The 21196-nt window shown below is 42.4% G+C and overlaps 2 protein-coding genes and 1 pseudogene across 5 annotated transcripts in view; 1 reads left to right on the plus strand and 2 right to left on the minus strand.

Annotated features, from left to right (window-relative positions):
• The window catches only part of SUZ12 (SUZ12 polycomb repressive complex 2 subunit), a gene marked incomplete at its 5' end in the record, with an annotated part of 39698 nt that extends 36316 nt beyond the window's left edge, over positions 1–3382 (plus strand). The window contains one exon of one of the 2 annotated variants that reach the window (XR_013975154.1): positions 1255–1386. Coding sequence is in view for 1 of the 2 variants with exons in the window: in XM_080922624.1 (XP_080778750.1) it covers positions 1255–1600 (346 nt within the window). Of the gene's footprint in view, positions 1–1254 lie in introns of both variants that reach the window. The other variant, XM_080922624.1, reaches the window with a different exon arrangement.
• A 4955-nt stretch (positions 3383–8337) lies between these two features.
• CRLF3 (cytokine receptor like factor 3) overlaps positions 8338–21196 on the minus strand; it is a gene marked incomplete at its 5' end in the record, with an annotated part of 35164 nt that continues 22305 nt past the window's right edge. The window contains 3 exons of one of the 2 annotated variants that reach the window (XM_080922905.1): positions 8338–9582; positions 10401–10513; positions 20193–20325. In XM_080922905.1, coding sequence (XP_080779031.1) covers positions 9326–9582; positions 10401–10513; positions 20193–20325 — 503 coding nt within the window. In that variant the 3' untranslated portion in view covers positions 8338–9325. The remainder of the gene's footprint in view (positions 9583–10400; positions 10514–20192; positions 20326–21196) is intronic. The other variant, XM_080922906.1, reaches the window with a different exon arrangement.
• Positions 18306–18887, minus strand: LOC308425865 (large ribosomal subunit protein uL6-like; annotated as a pseudogene). The gene has a single exon. The product of its transcript is annotated as a large ribosomal subunit protein uL6-like (transcript).

Here is a 21196-nt window from a genome sequence, read left to right on the forward strand (position 1 = left end):
CCCAGGAATTTACTATGTAAATCCCAGTCTCAGCTTTTTGAGTACTGGGATTAAAGATGTGTACCACACACCATCAAAGATCATTTTTTATATGGTGCCTTGCAAAGATTTAAGGGAGTGTGGCAATAATTAGAGAATTGTCTGCCAGAATCTTATTTAAACTTACTTCAGATGAGTATTCTAAATATTACCCTTATCCAAAAGTATATTAAATGTAATTAAATTAGCCGATGATTGTTACAGAATGAACCCATAGTTTTAAATTCCTTGAGATTGTCTAAAGTATATATGTAGAGGTTTTTTGTGTTTTTAAATTTGTGGTATGTGTGTATGTGTATGTGTGTGTGTTGCCTCTAAAAGCCATAAGATTATATTCCTGAAGCTCTAGTTACCCGAGCTCCCCACATGTACTGAGAAATAAACTCAGGTCCTCCATAGGAGCAACAAATACTCTTAACCTCTTAGTCATTTCTTTTGCCCCTCACCACATCCTCTTGACTCAGCATTCCAAATAGCTAAAACTACGGGGATGTGAAACTATCCTTGATACTTTTTTCTTTATATTGCCAGTGAATGCAAAAAAGGTGACACACTTAAAAACTATGGAAGTCACATGATGAGTGTTTGCCAGACATTTCTGAAGCCCTGAAACAGAGAGAAAAGGAATTAACTAACTCTACAAAGATGTCCTAACTCACACATGCACATACACAATGCTAAAAATAAGCTTTTAAAAAGAATTGGAAGAGTAAAGAAATGATTCAGTGGTTAAGAGCAAAGCATCCAAGTTCAATTCCCATCACTCCCATGGTGGTTCATACCTGTCAGTCCATCCAAACATGTGGTATGTTGACACATGTGCTGGCAAAAAAAAATAATACAGATGTATTGAAATTTTATATACATATACATTTATAAGGATTGGGTTAAATGTTTCTCTCCTCCCCTCTTGATAGTCCCATTTAAATGTAGTCAATGTTTTAAGTAGATTGCTGACCTAGAATGTATAGAGAGCAGCATCTCTCACATCCCAGAAGTCATGATTTTAGTCAGTTTCCTGGTCTACATCTGTCAGTTTGACAGCTATTGAGGCTCCTGGTTAAAGTCTTCCTCATGATTGAAGTATCATGTCTTACTAGTAGTAACTTTGCATTAAGTAATTCGCTTGGGCATGTTTGTCATGTTACACATTGTTTATCTCTTGTTGTTTTCCCAAAGAGTTTGTATCATTAATGCTTTGTTTTTCTTGAATAGATTTATTGCTGACAATCAAATGAATCATGCCTGTATGCTGTTTGTAGAAAATTATGGACAGAAAATAATTAAGAAGAATTTATGTCGAAACTTCATGCTTCATCTAGTCAGCATGCATGACTTTAATCTTATTAGCATAATGTCAATAGATAAAGCTGTTACCAAGCTCCGAGAAATGCAGCAAAAACTAGAAAAAGGAGACTCTGCGGCCCCTGCAAATGAAGAAATAGCTGAGGAACAAACTGGGACAGCAAATGGATTCAGTGAAAGTAACTCAAAAGAGAAAACTTTGGAAACAGATGGTGTCTCAGGGGTTCCAAAACAGAGCAAGAAACAAAAACTCTGAGAATTAGCACGAGTTGCGGACAGACACTGAAGTTGCTTCTAGGGAATTCAGCCTCTAGCAAGAGTTTGGTTTTAGGTTGTTTGGTTTTTAATCATGGATTCAGAACAGGCAGTGTTAGACAATGTTGTTGATTTCAGCACGGAAGTTCTGTGGGTCCGCTTGGCTTGTCACGTGCTCATCAGCTTTAGCGATGTCCTCACAATTTGGTTTCAGCCTGAAAAGCAGTTTTTCAAATAGTTAATTTTTTTCTTAGCTATAACAGTCATCTTTTTAAATGTATTGGGTTAATCTAGAAATTTCACACCTAATTTTAATGCTTCTTTCATTTGTGACCGTTTTTCTGCTTTGTAATTATGAAACATTTTCTGGGAAAGGAAAGTTGGAATGTTATACTGTCTTAGAGATGGAGAATTTTTGTGAAATTGTTACATTGCTACTTTCCCCCATCTTTGACCCGTGATTCAGAAATCATTTCTGCATTTGGGATGAGAAGTTACAATGCGAGTTCTGCATCAGTTCGTGTTACAAGTTCAAAGCAGCAGTGTCCTGCCTGTGGGAGGTCATGCGACCTTTCCCTGCAGCCACACACTGTCATCCTCACTAATGGGAGTTACTATTTGTTTTCAAGTGACTGATTTTAGTGATTATTTTCCCAATTTAGTTTTTTACTTGAACATGTTTTTAGTTTTTTCTTTTTGATTAGGTAATTCCAAGGAAAATTGTTCAGTGCACATCTTTGCTCTAGGATGGTAAAGCAAGAGAAACAGTTGGAGATTTTAAAGATGCCATTTTGTGGTGGAGGGTGTCCTGAGCATGAACCAGAAGGTGTCACTTTGTTTTCTTTGTGATGTCCTTCATTATTAGAATATCCATACAGATAAGCTGACTTGAATTGTTTTGAGCAATTTTCCCTGTGTTCTGTGTTTTATGCACATACTTGCAGTTGGGTTTTCTCCAACAGAAAGTGGTTTCACTACTGGCATATTAATAAGCACCAATAGGTTTTTATTCCAGCTCCAAGCACTGTGGTTGAATAACATCACCTCAATTTTTTATTATCCTTTAAAGATATTGCATTTTCATATTCTTTATTTATAAAGGATCAATGCTGCTGTAAATACTGGTATTTTTAATGTTTTAATTTCATTCCACCACCATCAGGTGCAGTTCCCTGTTTTGTTTATTAAAGGGACATAAGCTTTCTCATGGTGTCTTCAGAGATTTATAAATGTAAATACTGATTTGGCTGGTCTTTACGATGTGTTTAACTGTGAGGCTATTTAAATAGTGTGGATGTGACTTGTCATCCAGTATTAAGTTCTTAGTTACTGGTTTTTGTGTTAAATAAGAAAGAGGGAAGCTGCAGTTTTCAGTGTAGGCTCCCTGGCTGGTAAACTCTCCTCATGAGTTCACTGAACTCTTGTTTTGCCTCTGGGTGTAGTGGGTTCTGAGCATTTCTCCTGGGCTTTAATTTGCTAAAGCTGTGCACATATGTAAAAATAGATTATTTTAGGAAGATGTGGTGTAGGATTACTGCTTACGTCAGCTCTTAAAGCAGTCATGCTCTTAACGCTTAAAAGAAGGCTAGCATTGTTTGCACAAAATAAAATTGGTGATTTCCCTCCCCTGAATAGTAATGAAATTACTTCTGTTGAGTAAACTTTTTATGTCATCTTATAATAAAAGCTGAAAATGCCCTTGTTTCTATTTATAAAAAAAGCTTTTCTATATGTACCCTTGAGAACAGATTTTGAAGAAATCATGTAAGATGATAAAGCATTTGAATGGTACAATAGATGTAAAAAAAATTCAGTTTAAAAGAAACGTTTGTTTTTACATTAAATGTTTATTTGAAATCAAATGATTTTGTACATAAAGTTCAATAATATAAAGCTGTATTCTGCTTTTCTTCATTCGTGGTCTGCATTGTTAATGTGTGCATTTAGGCTTTGCTTAGATGGCTTAGGGCGGATATGGAAAAGAACAGTAGTGTGAGTGCTTTCAACACTCACAGGTGGTACACTGTCATTTATAGTGATTCTGATGTGCTGTGCATGTTGTTGGATCCTTGCCTGGGCTCTACCATTTAGACAAATGCTATTCTTCAAATTCATTTAGAAAATATTATTGGCCCCAAATTGTTCTCTTAGTACATCATTCAGAGCAAAGCCAGTAAATCAAACTGGTATCTCCAGTTTTAGATAGTTTTTGTTTTAATGTGTTTGTTTGTCTTTTATTGTTATTGTTTTGAGACAGGGTTTTCTAAGTATAGCCCTAGCTGTCTCAGAGCTGGCTCTGTAGACCAAATTAGCCACAGAGACCTTTATCCCTTTTTCGACCCTCACCCGCACACCACCCCTCCCCCCAGAATTAAAGTTGTAAACCGTCACACCTGGCTTGCTTTTTTTTTCTTTCCTTCCTTCCCTCCCTCCCTCCCTCTCAAGAATTATTGTATGTGAGAACACTCACTTTTTTAGACTCTTGCTTTTTCCTGGGGTATTGATAGCTGGTACCAGCCCTCTGTCCAGTTGCCTGCTAGTTTATAGTGCCCTGCTGTTAAAACTCTGGGCGGTACATGGTTCCCATTCAGCTTAAGAATGGCTTTATTGGAATGTATCCTCATCCAAACTCCAGCATGGAAAGTGACTGAGGAGACAGCCCAGCTGTTAGGAGTACTTCCTGCAGAGGATTTCAGTTCCCAGCACCCATGAAAAGCAGCTCACAGCCAAACTCAAGAGTCTCTGGCACCTTCATGCCCTGAGACATGTGCACACATAAAATCTCTTAAAATAGTTGAGCTGGACAGATGGTCTAGTGGCTGAGAGCACTGGCTACACTTCTAGAGGTCTGGTATCGGTTCCTAGCACCTATTTGGTGACTCAACAATTCGGAACACTTGCCGTTCTTGCAGAGGGATAGAGTTTAGTTCCCAACCTACAGCAGGCTCAAAATTGCCCATAAACTCCCACTCCAGGAAATCCTTTTTTCTGGCCTCTGGGCACTACACTCACATAACACAAATATACAAATTTAAAATGGCTTTTTTTTTTTATAAAGAGCTGATTGGCTAGGGACTTCAGAACATGGAAACACAGTGTGTGGTATTCCTTCTATTCTGTCTTTACTCCAGGCAAGACTGAAGAAACAAGGCAACAAAAATCCACTCTGACAAAAGCATAAAGGCAGCCTCACCATGGCCACTGGTTAAGACATGCATAGGTTCAAATATGTAATACTTTTTGTATTGGCCATACTTTGGGAAATAATTTTTGAAATACAAAAAAAAAGTAAAAAATTAAGCAGTTTGGAGATTATCTGGGTGTATCTTAAATCCCTTAGAGACAGATGGCTCAGTGAGTGTTTGCTGCTGAGCCTGGAAAAGTGAAACTTCCTTACTGCTCTGGCCTCCACAGATATATGGTACATGGGTAAGCAGACCCAGGCGCACATGCTTATGTAAATAAATGTGAGCACCAACCATGTACAGGCACAAAATGACTGGAGGCTCGTGGCCACAGAAACACATGGAAGAAGCTAGATGGCCTCCCCTAGGGCTCATGTTACACATCACCCTCCAATGTATAAGAGGCTCAATGAGCCTGGTCTGCAGCCGGTGCTCTAAACTGCTGAGCCAACTCTAGCCCTAAAGATATCTTAATAGAAACTTAAGGGTCAAGGGAAAGAAGCACTCAGCCTAATTGTGGCATCTCAAAGACATTCAGTCTTGCTTTCTTTCAGATTTGATTTGCTGTAGTCATGGTAACCAAGACTTTAGCAGCTTTTCGATGTGTGTGTAGAGTGAAAGCATGTATGCGCACACACTTGTGTGAACGTGGAGGTCAGAGGACATGAGTGTCAGTCCCACCATACACCTTGCTAGGGACGTGTCTCCTTTCTCTACTGAGTATACAGGACAGGCTGACATGGAGGAGTCCTGGATAACACGCTTTTACATAAGTTCTGGAAATCTGAAATCAGGTCATCCCTCAGCAAGCTATCTCCTCAACACAATAGCAGCTTTTCTGAGTTCTATATCCTGATAAGTCCCTGAAGCTATGGGTAGGGTAGCCTGCTTTCTTGTTTTCTTTTGTGTGTTTGTGAATCAGCACTTGTGAATGCAGATACCCACACTGGCCAGAAGAGGGCACTGGATCTCCTAGAGCAGGAGTTACTGTTCATTGTGAGCTAACTGCCTTGCCTGGGGGAAAACTGAAGTCTTGTCTTCTGGAAGAGCAATTTAAAGTGCTCTTAAGTAGAGCCACTTTACTAGTCCCTTTATGTTTTGAGAAGGGGCCTCACTAATTCACCCTGTGTTGGGCAGAAATTCCAGATTCCCTTGCCATTGACTTCCGCCATATAGGTGTACAACCACAGCCAGCTCTGGGCAACCAGAGCACTGCAGACACACATCGGGGCCTCATGCTCAATCAGGACTGATGGGAAATCCCCCAAATTTTACTATTATTTCCAAACGTCTTCATGGTACTTTCCAGGGAGCATCTGACGATTTGGGGTTCCTCCTGTTCTCATGTCTGCTCATCTTTAATTTCCTCTTCCTGTGGAGACACAGGGCTTGCAGTATTTGTGGTTTCTCTCTACCAACTTAGATTTGTGATGGGAATTCCCTGCCACACAGCCTTCTAGTGTTACCTATATAATTTTATGTCTATGTAGCTGCTCTATTTCATTTATTTGTGTATATCTACATGTGTAGAGGTCAGAAGGGTAAATTCTGTCCTACGTGTTTCTTGGACAGAACATAGGGTGCCAGCCAGGCTTAGTGGCAAGGCTTTTTTTTTTTTGACCTCTCTTATCCTGGCCAGATAGGGCTGTATTCCAGGTTTGCTTCTTTCTTGTAACACTCCTAAGAATGTTCCCCCAAATGACCTTCTGCCTTCGTTTAACTGAGTGCTGGGATTACAGGCTTGTTCTGGTCATGCTGTTTTATGAAGTACTGGGGATCAAACTCAGGACTTTATGGATGCCAAGGCAAGTACTCTAGCAATGAAGCTATACCCCATACCTTATCTCCTCCTCTTCCTTTTACAACAGGGTCTAACTATGACACCCTGACTATCCTGGAACTCTCTGTAGACCAGGTTGGTCTCAAACTCATGTCTCACTAGTGCTGGGATCAAAGCTGTATACCACTGGGCCTGACTAGCTGTTCTCTCTGTGAGATGCTGAGATATGAGAAGCTGCAAATAATCAGGACAAACTCCTTGGAATCGATCTAGAGCATTTTAGCTCACTGAATGAATATACCAAGATCTGTAAAGACAAACTCACTAAGTATAAAGAGCTAGGTACATAGAGAATGAAGACAAGGGTACATTCACAGAAAACCCTCTTGTTCATACAGAACAACTACCAGAAACAAGAAGCCCAGAGAAGATAGTAAATTTTTCTATGTAGAACAGGATGGCCTCTAAGTTCTAATGCTGGAGGTGGTGCACCACCACACTTGGCCCAGAGTTTTTCAAACTCACTGTATTTTGCTGATGCCCTCCTTAAAGAAGTACAACTAATGTGTATGTGAGTGAGAACAGACTGGACTACGACTGCTCCAGTTTGAAGCCATCAGTCAGCCAGGTTATAAAGCCAACTTGATCCTCTGGACAATTTCCATCAATTCCTAAGCCCGGGAAGAGGGGATCACAGCAGAGGAACTGACTCCTGGGGGCACACCTACCAGCATTTTCTTGGTCATGACTAATGAAGGAGGGCCCATCCTACTATGAGCTGTGAAGCCCTGGAGGAAGTCCTAGGCTGTATAAGAAAGGTGGCTAAGTCCAGGGCAAGCAAGCCAAAGGCAGCATTCTTCCATGCTTCCATGGTTTCTTTGTCAAGCTCCTGCTTTCAGTCCTTGCCTTGGCTTCCCTACATAACTGACTGAAAGCCACAGGCCAAATAAACCTTTCCCACCCCAAGTTGCTTTTGATCGTGATCAAAGTTGCTTCCTCCCCAAGACAGAAGCAAACTAGAACCTCTTCTGTGTCCGAGTTCACATCTGTCACCAAGCCCTTTCTATATGTCTGTTAGTTACAGATTCCCTACTGTTACCGGCTCATTTCACAGCTCAGTGTCTCTCTAGGATGACCAATCTGCTTGACTGGTGTCCTTCATGTTAATTCATCATCTGGAGAGGCTGGTAAGATGGCCCATAGATGAAGGCAGAGGCATGCAGATCTCTCTGAGGTCCAGGCTAGCCAGGTTTATGGAGAGAGTTCCAAGACAGCTAGGGCTACATAGAGAAATTCTTTCTCAGACAAACTAATGGGAAGAAAGGAGGCTGGGGGGCAAAGAATCAAGCCAGGAGGATTTCTAAATAGGCCAGCCTACTCTACACATTGAGTTCCAGACTAGCCAGGGCTACATAGAGACCACAAACAAACAAAACCCACACAAATGAAGCTGTGCAGAGAAAATACCCCATCTCCATTCACTCAATTAAATATTATAATGTGTATTATGTGTAAGGCACTGTGCTTGGTATGAGGTGAGATACAGAATGTGAACAGAACTCATAAGCAGCCTTTTACAAGTTTTAATAATAGCTAAGAAAAATGCCTGGAGCCACAACAAACCTTATTTGTTCTATTTTATTTCTAATAAAAAAATATAAAATTGGATTCATAATACTCATTTAAAAAAAAAAACACAAAATACATACTGTTAACTTTTCATTTTTATTTTATTTTCAGAAGGCTGGATAAGGCACCTATTCTTGAACCGCTATTAACATGAGAAAGAGCACTTATACATAAAACAGGAGGAGGAAAGTCATGATTGTCGAAAAGGGAACATGAATCCCCAAATAAATTATCTTACAAAAATATCACACTTGCTTTTCCACTTTTTTTTTTTTTACTATTGGTAAAAACAAACAAAAATTCACATTAAAATTATCTGTACGCTGGTATAACAAGACCACAATTTTTTTTTTACATATTAAGTAAGTCAAATAAATATTCTACAGAACTTTAAGTTTAAAAAAAAAATAGGTCAAGTATTTGTCCTTTATTTCTTTGGTCCACTAAAAGACCATTTCTCAGCCTGACATTACACTGACGACACTCGGCACAGGTCATGTGCACGGCTGAGGCAGGATGCACATGGGACATGGCTAACACTGCTGTGTTCTTCCATAAGTGGCTTCACCTTGAGGAATGCCGACCTTCTGCCCTCTCTTGTGTCACGCTGCCAGTAAGAAGAAAAGATGCTAACACTGGCTATCACAGATGCTTGCTCAGACACTGTAAAAATGCAGAATTCACTAAACTTTTCAGACCCTGCGTGTACTGAGCGCAGGAGTGAAGTCGGCACACTCCCTGGGGAGGGAGGGAGAGAGGGGCACACACGCAGGACTGGACAAGCTCTGCAGAGGCCTGGCATCTCGCTGCCTTCTGTTGTTTACTTCTGGCCTTCTGTCTTGATGAAGATTCACTGTGACATTTTCTGTTCTAACAACCAACTTTAGGAAGAACAGTGGAAGAAAGTATGCAGACTTTTAAGGCTAGTTTAGTATTTGTACTAAAAACAAAACTGAGCTATGGTTTTATCCACGCCGTTCAGCTTACTTCTTACTGAAATCTTACAAGGTGAACCAGCAACACTTCCAATTCTTGGTGGACAGCGAGGTAAGCTCACCTTTTCAAAGCCAGATACAACTAAACCAAGGACAGAAACAGCAAACCCTCACACCAAAGCCAAGCCCTCCAAATGCTAAAACACCAGCACTTTCCATCCAGGGTAGAAAAAGGAGCATCCAAAGTACAGAGAGCCACAGGGCTGCTCAAGCAGCCAGTCAAACACCACCTCCCTATTACTGGAGCTGATGGTCACCCGGAGCTTGGCGTTCCCGCCTTCACTGCCGTTAGATGTTCCTAGAGTCACAGCTTCAATGTCGAACGTAACAGTAGAGCCAGAGGTAACTGCAGGCAGCTGATTGGTCATTTCTTTTCCATTGACAAAGACTGCACCTAAAACGTTAAAGTCAGTCACTTCACAGTGAGAGAATTAAATGGCTTCCACATGACTGAAGGCCACCTCCTTAGTCCAGAAAAAGAAGACTCCAGAAGACTGTGTATAGATAATGAATTTAAATAAACATTACCCCCCACTCCCACAGGTGAAGCAAAAATAAGACTTTAATCACACTTGAGAATTCTGGTGCAAGTCTCCATGAGAAGAACATGGAAGGAAAAACCTTTTCTGTCAGCCCTCAACAGCTACACGGCCTCCCATGTGACATTCAGGAATCTTGCTCTAACGTTTTACTTTGTGCCACAGAAAATTAACCATCGGCTTAGGAGTGATTTCTGTCTTTTATTCCCCCAAAGATGGAGGAAAACAAAATCATCCCAGATTGGCCTCCAACTCCCACATGTGAGGATTAGAGGTGTGTGCCGGCCACGTCTGGATTTGGGAAGTGAGGTTGAAAACACCAATACTATGGAACAAGGAGCTAAAACTCTTGAGTTACTTCATGTGTGTGATGTGTATGTAAATGTGGCTTGTACGTGCTGTGGCACACATGTGCAAGCCTCAGGACAACTCAGGAGTTGGTTCTCTCCTTTCACCATGTGGGCTCCAGGTTTCGGGATCTGCATGGCAGTGCTTTACTGCGGAGCCAGCTCACAGCCCTAAGTAGTCCGTGTGTGGGGAGGATTGCTGGTTCAGTCCCTCCTTTGTGGGCTTGAGGTGCCTTCTGGTACCAGTGCTCAGACCTTAAGGAGGAGGCTTTCGGGGCAGCTCCTGCTAGTGGTCTGTTTTAAGGGTGCAGTCATGCATGTCTTACCGTTCGTGCTGACACACACGGCTTGGTCCCGCTGCAGAGACTCATGGCCACTCTGCTTTTCTGCACACACTCCTATGCTGTCTCTTCTGTCTGGCTGCCCCACAGTCTCAACTCTGCAATTGAAGTAGAAAGGTCATTTTGTCTTTCTTTTCAAATGTGGCATGAGATGGGCAGGATGGTTCAGTGGTTAGGGGTACATGCTGCTCTTTCAGGGGACAGGAGTTCAGCACCTAGCACTTGTAGGTGATCTTTGCTACTCTGTGGATTCTTCATTTTCCCCCCGCCCTTTATCCCCTTGGTTTCACTCCCTGTCACTAGCTAGGAGAGAAAGAAGGATAGAGGGGGACTAGAGAGGGGAAGATAAATATCTGTGAATCTAATTTCTTTCTTGTTCCTTCTTTGCTTGTAGCTGGCCTTTGCTACTTTGTAGGTATTTTCCCCATTCTTTATCTGCCCCTCCCTTTCACCCCATATTACTAGCACAAGGCAGATCACAGCTGCTGCACACAGCCAAATGCAGCCCCATATCCCACACCTGGAATTTAAAAAAATACTCATAATATTTCTGTTTTTTTTTTAAATTTATGAGTACACTGTAACTGTCTTCAGACAGTTGTGAGCAACAATATGGTTGCTGGGAATTAAACTCAGGACCTCTGGAAGAGAGCAGTTAGTGTTCTTAACCGCTGAGCCATCTCCAGCCCCTATTCCTGTGGGTTTTTTTTTTTTTTTTTTTTTTGTCTGTTTGTTTTAAAGATTTATTTATTTATATGAGTCCACTGTGAGTCCACTGTAGCTGTCTTCAGACACACCAGAAGAGGGCATCAGATTTCATTACAGATGGTTGTGAGCCACCATGTAGTTGCTGGGAATTGAACTCAGAATCTCTAAAGAGCCATCTCTCCAGCCCCCTGTTTTTTAATAGACCAAAATTCTGGAATTCTCACTATAAGCACCCACATCAAGTGGCTCAACCACCTGTAACTCAGTTTCAAGAGACCCAGCACTTTCTGGTCTCCTCAGTCACTTGCACACACATAACACATACTCACACAGACACATACACACATACATAAATGAAAAATAAATAAATCTTAAGAGCATGCTAGCTGAGTGTGATGGTGCACATCTTTTTTTTTCTTAAGATTTGTTTATTTATTTTATGTGTATGAGTACACTGCAGTTGTCTTCAGACACACCAGAAGAGGGCATCTCATTACAGATGGTTGTGAGCCACCATGCAGTTGCTGGAAATTGAACTCAGGACCTCTGGAAGAGAAGTCGGTGCTCTTAACCACTGAGCCATCTCTCCAGCCGGTGGTGCACATATTTAATCCTGGCACTTGGGAGACTGAAAAAAGTGCATCTCTGAGTTCTAGGCCAGCCTGCTTTAAAGAGTAAGTTCCAGGACAGCAAGGGTTAAATAGAGAAACCCTGTCTCAATAAACAAATAAAAACCCGAACAAATAAATAAATAAAACATCCCTAACAGTCACTATGTTTAAAGGACCAATTTTATCCCAACTAGCATTTTTCAAATAGTAGCTAATGACTAAGAACTTCGATGCAGCTTTAAATAGAATCATGTGTTTTACATAACATATCTCTTAGAGTCCAGGAAGATGACTCAGTAGTTAGAGAACCGGCTGACTGCTCTTCCAGAGGTCCCAAGTGCAATTTCCAGCACCCACATGGCAGACCACAAACTTCTGTGACTCTAGTTCCAGGGATCCAATGCCCTCTTCTGGCCTCCACGGAAATTGTTCTCACATAGAACCCAGACACAAACACTCATATACATGTTTAAAAAAAAGAAAAAAAAACTTAAATTAAAAACAAAGGTGAAAAAAAACCCCCAAACCCAGCATCTGTTCAGTGATGTTTAATGTTGTCAACTTGACTGGATTTTAAATCTCCCAGGAAGCCAGATGCAGGAGCCCACATCTGTAATCCAAAATTCAGAGGGGCAGGTAGGAGGTACATAGAGGCAGGCAGATCTCTGACCTTGTCGCCAGCCTCCGCTACATATTGAGTTCCAGGACAGCCAGCTCTACATTTAGAGACACAGTCTCAGAATTAAAAAAAAAAAAAAAAAAAAAAGCAAAACAATAACAAAACAAACCCACATCACTTTTAGTAAGAGTACTTCTAAGATTTAAATAAGGGGGGGGGGGTCTTCGTGTTTGGCATGACCTCAGTCCTAATTTAAAAGGCAGTTAAGTGAAGAAATTTTGAAAACTCCAACATTTCCTGCTTTCTGCTTCTTAGTCTGCTCAGATGTTAGGAGTCCTAGTGCCACTCAGCCAATACTGAGTAATACGCCTCCTAGCTTGTTTGAGTCTGTGCATGCGTGAGTGCATGTGTGTGTGTGTGTGTGTGTGTGTGTGTGTGTAGCAGGCTAGCTGGCCTGAAACCTTCCAGGGACTCTACTGTCTCTGCCACCCCCTTCTCCTCACATGGACACAGGGTATGTTGGCTAGTTTTATGTCACCTTGATATAAGCTAGAGTTAACTAAAAGGAGGGAGCCTCATTTGAGAAAATGCCTCCAGAATATCTGTCTTTAGGGTGGTGATGCCATATCTGGGCTGGTAGTCTTCACTTAAGCCAGTTAATCAGTACCTCTCCCTGGCTCCTGCCTCCAGGTTCCTGCCCTGCTTGAGTTCCTGCCCTCACAGCTTTTGATGGTGAACTGTTCGATGGAACTGTGAGTGAGATAAACCCGTTCCTCCCCATGTTGCTTTTGGTTACCATAGCAGTCACCCTAACTAGGACCCTGGGATTACAGAGACTCATACATGTCTGGTTTTCATGTGTATCCTGGGAATTCAAACTGAGGTTTTTACACTTATGTGGCAAGCACTTTACCCACAGACCATCTTTACAGCTGCTAGCTTGATTTTTCTTTCCTGAGACAGGGTTTCTCTGTGTAGCCCTGGCTGTCCTGGAACTCATTCTGTAGACCAGGCTGGCAGAGAACTTAAAGAGATCTGCCTGCCTTTGCTTCCTGAGTGCTGGGATTAAAAGCATGCACCAATACCACGAGGCATTTTATGGTTCTTTTTAAAGATAGGGTCTCAATCTGTAGCCCAAGATGACTTGAAACTTACTATGTAGCCTCCCTGGCTTTGAATTTTTGGTTATCTTCCTGCTTCACCCTCTCGAGTACTAGATATAAGATGCCACGCCCGGCATTTCCTCTTTTTCTTAACCCCGCATTCCCTACGATCCCCAGTGCAGCAGACCCAGAGTGAGAAGAGATCGATGCGCTGATGTGGTTCACATAGAAACAAACAACAACTGCAGTCAATCAAGAGAACTGGCTTTCCATTTTAGAAAAGTGATATCTAAGAAACAGAGAAGAAAGCCTATTAGTTCTGTCATAACCAGGACTATGCCTGAACACCCAAGGCAGGAATGTCCACTGACTTCGTGCAATCCTACCCGTGCACACAAATTAAAAGCCAGGGAGGGACTCCTGGCAGGTTCTCAGCTTATCTCACCCACGCTATAATAGAGTGTGTGAAGGAGAATTCCTCTGGGTGACATTACCCATATCTGTAATTTGAGCCTGCTTCACAGGACTGCTGTACCTCTCTACAGGTTCCCTTGTAGCAAAACCACAAAGCCCTAGCCTAGCTGCACTCTCCCTGGGACTATGCAGTGTCTCTCCACACAGCATATGGAGGACCAGACAAGATTCAAAGATACTAGTTAAAAACAAATTCACTTCATTGCGGTGTTGTGTTGAGACAAGGTCTTGCTTCTGGAGCCTAAGATGACCTTGAAGTCACGATCCTCCTACCCTAGCCTCTCTGGTGCTTGGAGGGATCATTATATATGCTGTGCCTCACTCAGACACCAACTTTTAAAAACTAGTGTTTTTATGTATCTTTTAAAGTGTCATTTAAGACTAAAATATACTTTAGTAATATCCATCTTCCTTTCTGCCTCCAGCTCCTCCCAACACTACCCTCCAACATGCCCCCTCTCACTTCAGGCTTTTCTTTTCTCTTATATCCCAGGATGCAATTAATGCTGCCTGTGTATGGGGCCATCGACTGGAGCAAGGGTAGCCTACCAAGGTACACATCCTGCCCCTATATAAAAAATACCCCCATGGCAGCTTCTCCACAGGCTTTTCTAGGAAATGTTGAATTGTGCTGTTGGTTTTGTGTATGTTGTTTGCTGGGGATGGGACGTAGTCTTCCGTATGTTAACTGCGCACAATACCACTGAGTGTACCCAGCCTAGACTACTTTTTGAATAGAAGAAGCTAACAAAATATACCTGGTAATGGCAGAGATGAACTCTGTACAGAAAATAAGGGTCTCCTTGAGCTTAAAATCATTCAAAAAGAGCACTGTTAATATTTAATGAAAGGAAACATGGTAAGGGTGTAGCTCAGTGGCAGAGGCCTTGCCTGCATACGAAAGGCCTGGGTTTCTCAGTACTGACAGAAAAAAAAGCCAGACATGGTTGGTGCAGAGTTGTTTTGTTTTTTCCCCCCAAGACAGAGAGAGGGTTTCTCTGTGTAGCCCTGGCTGCTTGTTCTATAGACCAGACTGGCCTCAAACTCAGAGGTTGAGCTACCTTTGCCTCTGGAGTCCTGAGATTAAAGGGATGTACCACCACTGCCCAGCTCATAGGTGAATGCTTGTAATCCTAGTAGTTAGGAGAGTCCAAGGTCAGCCTGGGATACATAACAAGACAGTCTCAGAAACAAAAAAACCAGGGACTGAGACAAGGTTTGGTGGGTAAAATGCTTGTGACACAAATCTGACAACCTGAGCTTGATCCACAGAACTCACACTGTGGAAGCTGCGAGTTGTCATCTGCCCTTCAATGCATGCTACAAGTGTACCTACATTCATAGGCACGCATGCAAATCATACATATGTATATGTCTGTACACACATATGCAATAATAATAAATAAAACAAGCCAAGTACGTGACACATGTAATCTTGGCACCAAGGAGGCAAAAACAGAATTGCTGAAAATTTGAAGTCAGCCTGGAATACACAGTGAATTCAAAGTAAGACCCTTATGATGGGGCCCTGGGGATGGGGAATGGGACATATGTCACAGCTATTAACCACTGGGTGTGGCAGTTGCTGCAAATTCAAGACCCGGATGGGCACATATTAAATTCTAACCCAGCCAGGGCACCATAGTGAGAACTTGTTTCAAAACACAAGTGATTTTGATTTTTTAAGTTGTGACTGACGTAGGAGGGCCCAGCCCACTGTGAGATGTACCATTCCTAAGCAGGTGGTGTGGGGCACACGCAAGAAAGGTAGTGAAGCAAGTCAGAGAAAGGCAGTTAGTAGCCTTCCTCTATCTTCTCTGCTTCAGTTCCAGACTGCATGTTCCTCTGACCTCCTGCCCTAGCTTCCCTCAGTGAGGACTGTGGCCTGTAAGACGCAATAAACTGGTCTTCCCACACTGCTCTTGGTCATTGTTTTATCACAGCAACAGAAGGCAAACCGTGACACAAGACAGAGGCGACAGTGCTACAAGCACAGAGCCCGGAGTAACTACACTTCCAATACTGGAGGCCTGACATGATGATCCCAGCTGCTCGTTTCTTAGCTTGAAGAGGGAAGACGAGCAGCTCATCCCCAAGGCTTCAAGAACTAAGAAAGGCTATGGGGTGGGGGCTGCTTTAAAAAAAGCCCTCAGGTGGCGAGGCCTGGTTTGGTAGCTCAGCATAAAAGGAGTGTGCAGGCATGCTCAGTCTCTGCAGTAGGGAGGGGGAGGCAAGGCCACCGTTCTTGGCTTTATGGTGAGTTTGAGGCCAGCCTGGGACACACTAGACCTGATCTTAACATGACAAAACAAACTAAGAAACGGGTGACAGGAAAGAGGTTAACATATAGCTTAAAAATTAATAAGGGTTAGGAGCATGTATCTGCAGCTCTGGGGACCAACACCTCTGGCCTGAGGGGGCACCTGCGCAAAGCCATGTAACTAAGAGGTAAACTGAAGACTTGGGCACCAAGGCAGAGAGGCTAAGCATTCAGCCAGAGTCAAGGCTTCACTGTTTCAGAGGCTCTACCAAGCACAGCGAAGCTGTGGCCCACAGCCCACCTGCAGCCAAGGATAATTATGAATTCATCCCGACACAAAATCGCAGGCTTACTTAAAATATTTTGACTTTGAAAAAAAAAAAAAAAGATTTTGGTACCGCACCCTCTATAATGGCACTGCTCAGTCCTTAAGTGCACATTTTCTAGATGACAACACTAAGCAAGTCACGATGCCAGAAGTCTGGCCATACCTGCAAGCCATCCAGAAGCCACAGCAGAGGAGTGCCTGGGAGTGGGCCGCTGCCTAAGAGGAGGTCCTTAAGTAGAGCCTCATCTGCCCCTCCCAATTACCTTGTGCTTTAACTGGTGCTGCCTTTGAACAAGGGTAGAAAATTCCTAGTCCACATTCAATGACAGCCATGCAAAGTCTACCTGAGACTGAGCTTTCCCTTAATCACCCTGCCAGTGGCCCAAGTGAGGCTTCTCTGGGAGACAGAGAACAGTTTGACTGCGCCTGCCGTCAGCCCAGTCAGCAGACAGCAGGCAGTGGGATCTGAGTGGGATCTGATCAATCTAGATCACTGCCAAGTATGTAAGCCATCAACCAAACATTCCTTTGGATCCACAGAGGGAATCTAAACCATAAGACCACATTAGGATCAAGAAATATAGAGAGGAAGACACTAAAATCAGAAGGGAAGGGGCAGCCCTGTGGAAGAACAAACGCTTCACACACCAAGGCCTGACGTGCAGCTACGGCATCAACACCAACATTAAAGAACTAAGAAGGCAGCGGCAGGACTGTGGCCTCCACATTAGAGAGAACCACACTCACTTCCTCACAAAAAACACAAAGAAGATGCGATGGCCTGTGGTGAAGGTCGCCCATTTCCCTGGGTGCAATGCATGTCTACGTAGCTTGGGTACATGAAACCATGTGCACTAGTACTTGGCATAGAGTAAGCACCATTTAGATAGCAACTACAATTATTTATTTATCATTATTCTTATTTGAGCTCACTGGCCAGCATCTAACAGGTTGTAGAAGGTAATTTCACTAATGAAGGTATTTCTATACACAAAGACACAGGAGTATGTTAATATAGAAAACTCAGTACATGGGGCATAAGTAGATTTTGGGTTTCAAGTTCTGCCTAAATTAGATACAGAATTATTTCCATGTTCCTGAGAGGCACAAGTATCAATGATTTGGTCCTCGGCTAGCACTGTTAGGGATGGAGAAAACACTGCCACCATAATGGCTAGCATGAACCCACAGAAACGGAGCTGACCTGTCACGGCTACAGCACTGGAGTGAGCAGGACAGCCCTCTTCTGTGAGCCCATCTCAAGTGTTTATTGAACAAGTGGAAGGCTGACAGACTCATTTTTCTCCTCTCTTGGCATTCTTCTGGTGACTCAACCATTCTTTCTTTATGACTTAATGGTAAGAGGAAGTGTCAAATGTAAGACAAAGCATGAATACATCCTAACAGTGGGGTCAGTTCAAATGATGGCTGGAGGGAAATTGCAACACTGGCTCAGACAAAACTTCCAGATGTTCTCCCATGCCTCACACAAGGAAACAGAACAGAAAGAATCCCTACCACGTGAGGTGGTGAAATGCTCGAGTTCAGATGAAGACATTGGCTACAAACCCAGAATGGGATTTGAAATCAAGGACCTACGTGGTGGAAAGAGAGAATCCACTCCTGCAAGTCTGTGTCCCATAATACCCACGCATATAATTAAAAACATTTTTAAAAGGATTATTTGTTTCTTTTTATTTTATTTTTTTAATATCTAAATTTTTTTTATTGCCCTCAAATTGTACTTGTGATCAGGGTCTTGTTTCTGGAGCCAGGAAACTGAGGTCTCACTCATCAGCCTGCTGCATGATTCCCTTCTCAGACACAGATGCCATCCAAAAACTTTCTGATATCCTTGTTTTTAACTGTTGTAGCTTGCTGAATCAGAGCCACTGAATTTGAAACAAGTTCAATATCATTTCCTTCAAGGATTAATTCATCCTTCTGGGTTTGAGAGATCGAACAAGCAACACCTGTCCTCATCAGAACCCTGCGGATGTATTTTTCACCCAAGAAATTTTGGATTTCAACCAAAGACCCATTCTCCTGAATAACGACGTTGATGGGGAAGTGAGCATCCACAGACCTCGTTTTATACGGAAGCCCAGAGTAACACCCTTGATCATGTTCTGAACATGACTGCAGATGGTTCTGACAGTGGCCAGCTCCTTTCTGTTACCCCACCATTTGTCAACACAGAGCCTCTTCTTTTTCTTCCCAAGAAGACTCAGCTCTACATTGATGTGATTGACATCCCTTTGCAGAGTTCCCCTGAGGCCCTTCACAATGACAGTGCGCCCCTTCAGAGTGATTTTGACATTATCTGGAATGTCGACTGTCTGATTGCTGAGAATGGTCTTCATTCTCGCAGTAGATGGGGGCAAAAAGCAATTTTTTTCTTTTAAGTATATAAGCACCCTGTCAACACACACTAGAAAAGAGCATCAGATTAATTACAAGTCATTGTGAGCCATCCATGCGGTTGCTGGGAATTAAACTTAGAAACTCTAGAAAAAGCAGGCAATGTTCTTAGATACTGAGACATTTCCCTAGTCCCATAATTAAGAACGTTTTTAAAAATTATTTTGTTTATATGAGTACACTGTCACTGTCTTCAGATATACCAGAAGAGGGCATCAGATCCCATTACAGATGGCTATGAACAACCCTGTGGTTGCTGGGAATTGAACTCAGGACCTCTGGAAGAGCAGTCAGTGCTCTTAACCACTGAGCCATCTATCCAGCCCAATAAAAAGCATTTTTAAAGAAATAAAAATATTCAATAATCTTGAGACTCAAAACTAAGAGGAGATCCTCCACACTGAAGTAAGCAAGGTAAAACCAGGCAGATGTTCAGTCACTCAAATCAAAACTGGGCTTAGACAAAAACAAAACAAAACAAAACATCTGGGCTTTGGTTTTCAACAAAGAGCTCTTTAGAAATACGACCATAGAACACACTGCTGGGCTAACAAGAAAGTGTTTCCTGATTTCCTGTCTAGAAAAGCAGGGGAAGGAAAACTGACAGTCGGAAAGACTTCTTTCAGTTGTGTTCTACAGAGAACTGCACACACGACGTGTTCACAATAGTGAGCTGCTCTTCAGAGACAAGGGAATAATTCTTGGCCTCCAAGCAGTGTGCACTGTGATATACACAGGGTCTTATACAGCCAATGCTGGACTTGCTCTGTGCTGAGGCCATCTTGAATTCCCCCATCTCCTGAGTTGTGGAGTGACAGGTTTGCACCACCATGCCTCTGACTTTTAAAACACATTTATGGGGCATTCTGTTCATCCCTGCTGACCAGATCAAAAGAGACAAACCAAGCACCCAGCCTTTATACAGAACCCCACAGACACAGAGGACTGAAACAGAAAAATTTCTAAAGCCTTGTCAAAAGTCAGGTGTGGTGGGGCACACCTTTAATTCTAGCACTTGGGAAAAAGAGGCAAGCAGATTTCTGCGTTTGAGCCCAGCCTGGTCTTTGCAAGTTCCAGGCCAGCCAGGGTTACATAGTGAGACCTGTTTCAACAAAACAACACAAAACAAGACCATTGCCAGACTGACGCTGTAAGCGATGGAAAGCTGGGGTGTGTCAAGCTCAGACTCATGCACACCCCACCCCCTCCATTTCATAGCCAGAGGCACGTCAGGCATTTCCCAATCTACTTGCCTGAATGTCAGCGTCTGCCCACAGAAGTAGGTTGGAGCGCTGGAGTAGAGAACACCCGAGGACTCGGCATCGTTCCGGAGGGCCATATTCCTTCGACTGCTCAGACTGTATCCCTCAAAGCCAGCCGTCCACTCTTTCAAAAAACAGAATTGTAACAATCTTTTCAAGGACATACTGAATACAGACGCATTAAATAGAATTGAGTGAAAGTAACTACTTAGAGGGGTCTTGCCTAACTTTAATAAAGATTTAGTAACCAGGAATTGGGCTTAGACCCACAAATTACAAAAAAAAAAGATTTTAGTGAATTCCTGTACTGTTTTAAAAATTAAATGATAGTTAGCTTCTATCTGAAAAAAAAGGTATGTTCAAATTTAAGATTTTAAGGTTGGGGGGGTGAATAAAAAATTAAAAAAAAAAAGAGTTTAAGGTTATGCCACTCTGAATACGAATGAGTTAATAAGGGGTAGAGAAAGGCTCTATAATAGAACATGTATTTATTAGTACATAAAGGGGTCTGATTGGAGGGAGGATGGGATAGGAGGTCTGTGGAGGGGAAACTGGAAAGGGGGATAACATTTGAAATGTAAATAAATAAAATAACCAATTAAAAAAAAAAGCATCTGAGTTCAATCCACAGCACCATATTAAAAATAAATAAATAAAACATCTGGAGAGATGACTTAGCCGTGAAGAACACTTTAGAGGACCAAAGTTCAGTTCCCAACACCCTCTTTCAGTCAGCTTATGATTATCTACAGCTACAGTGGCTTCCATAAAACAGCAAACATGTGAACACATACACACACATACACAAATAAATATATCTCTAAAAAATTTATGTATTTATTTTATGTATATGTAGTTGTCTTCAAACACACCAGAGGAGGGCATCAGTTCCCATTACAGATGGTGTGAGCTACCATGTAGATGCTGGGATTTGAACTCAGGACCTCTGGAAGAGCTCTTAACTGCCAAGCCATCTCTCTAGTTGAATATATCTT

Source organism: Micromys minutus (genome assembly GCF_963924665.1).
Source record: "Micromys minutus genome assembly, chromosome: 10".
NCBI lineage: Eukaryota > Metazoa > Chordata > Mammalia > Rodentia > Muridae > Micromys > Micromys minutus.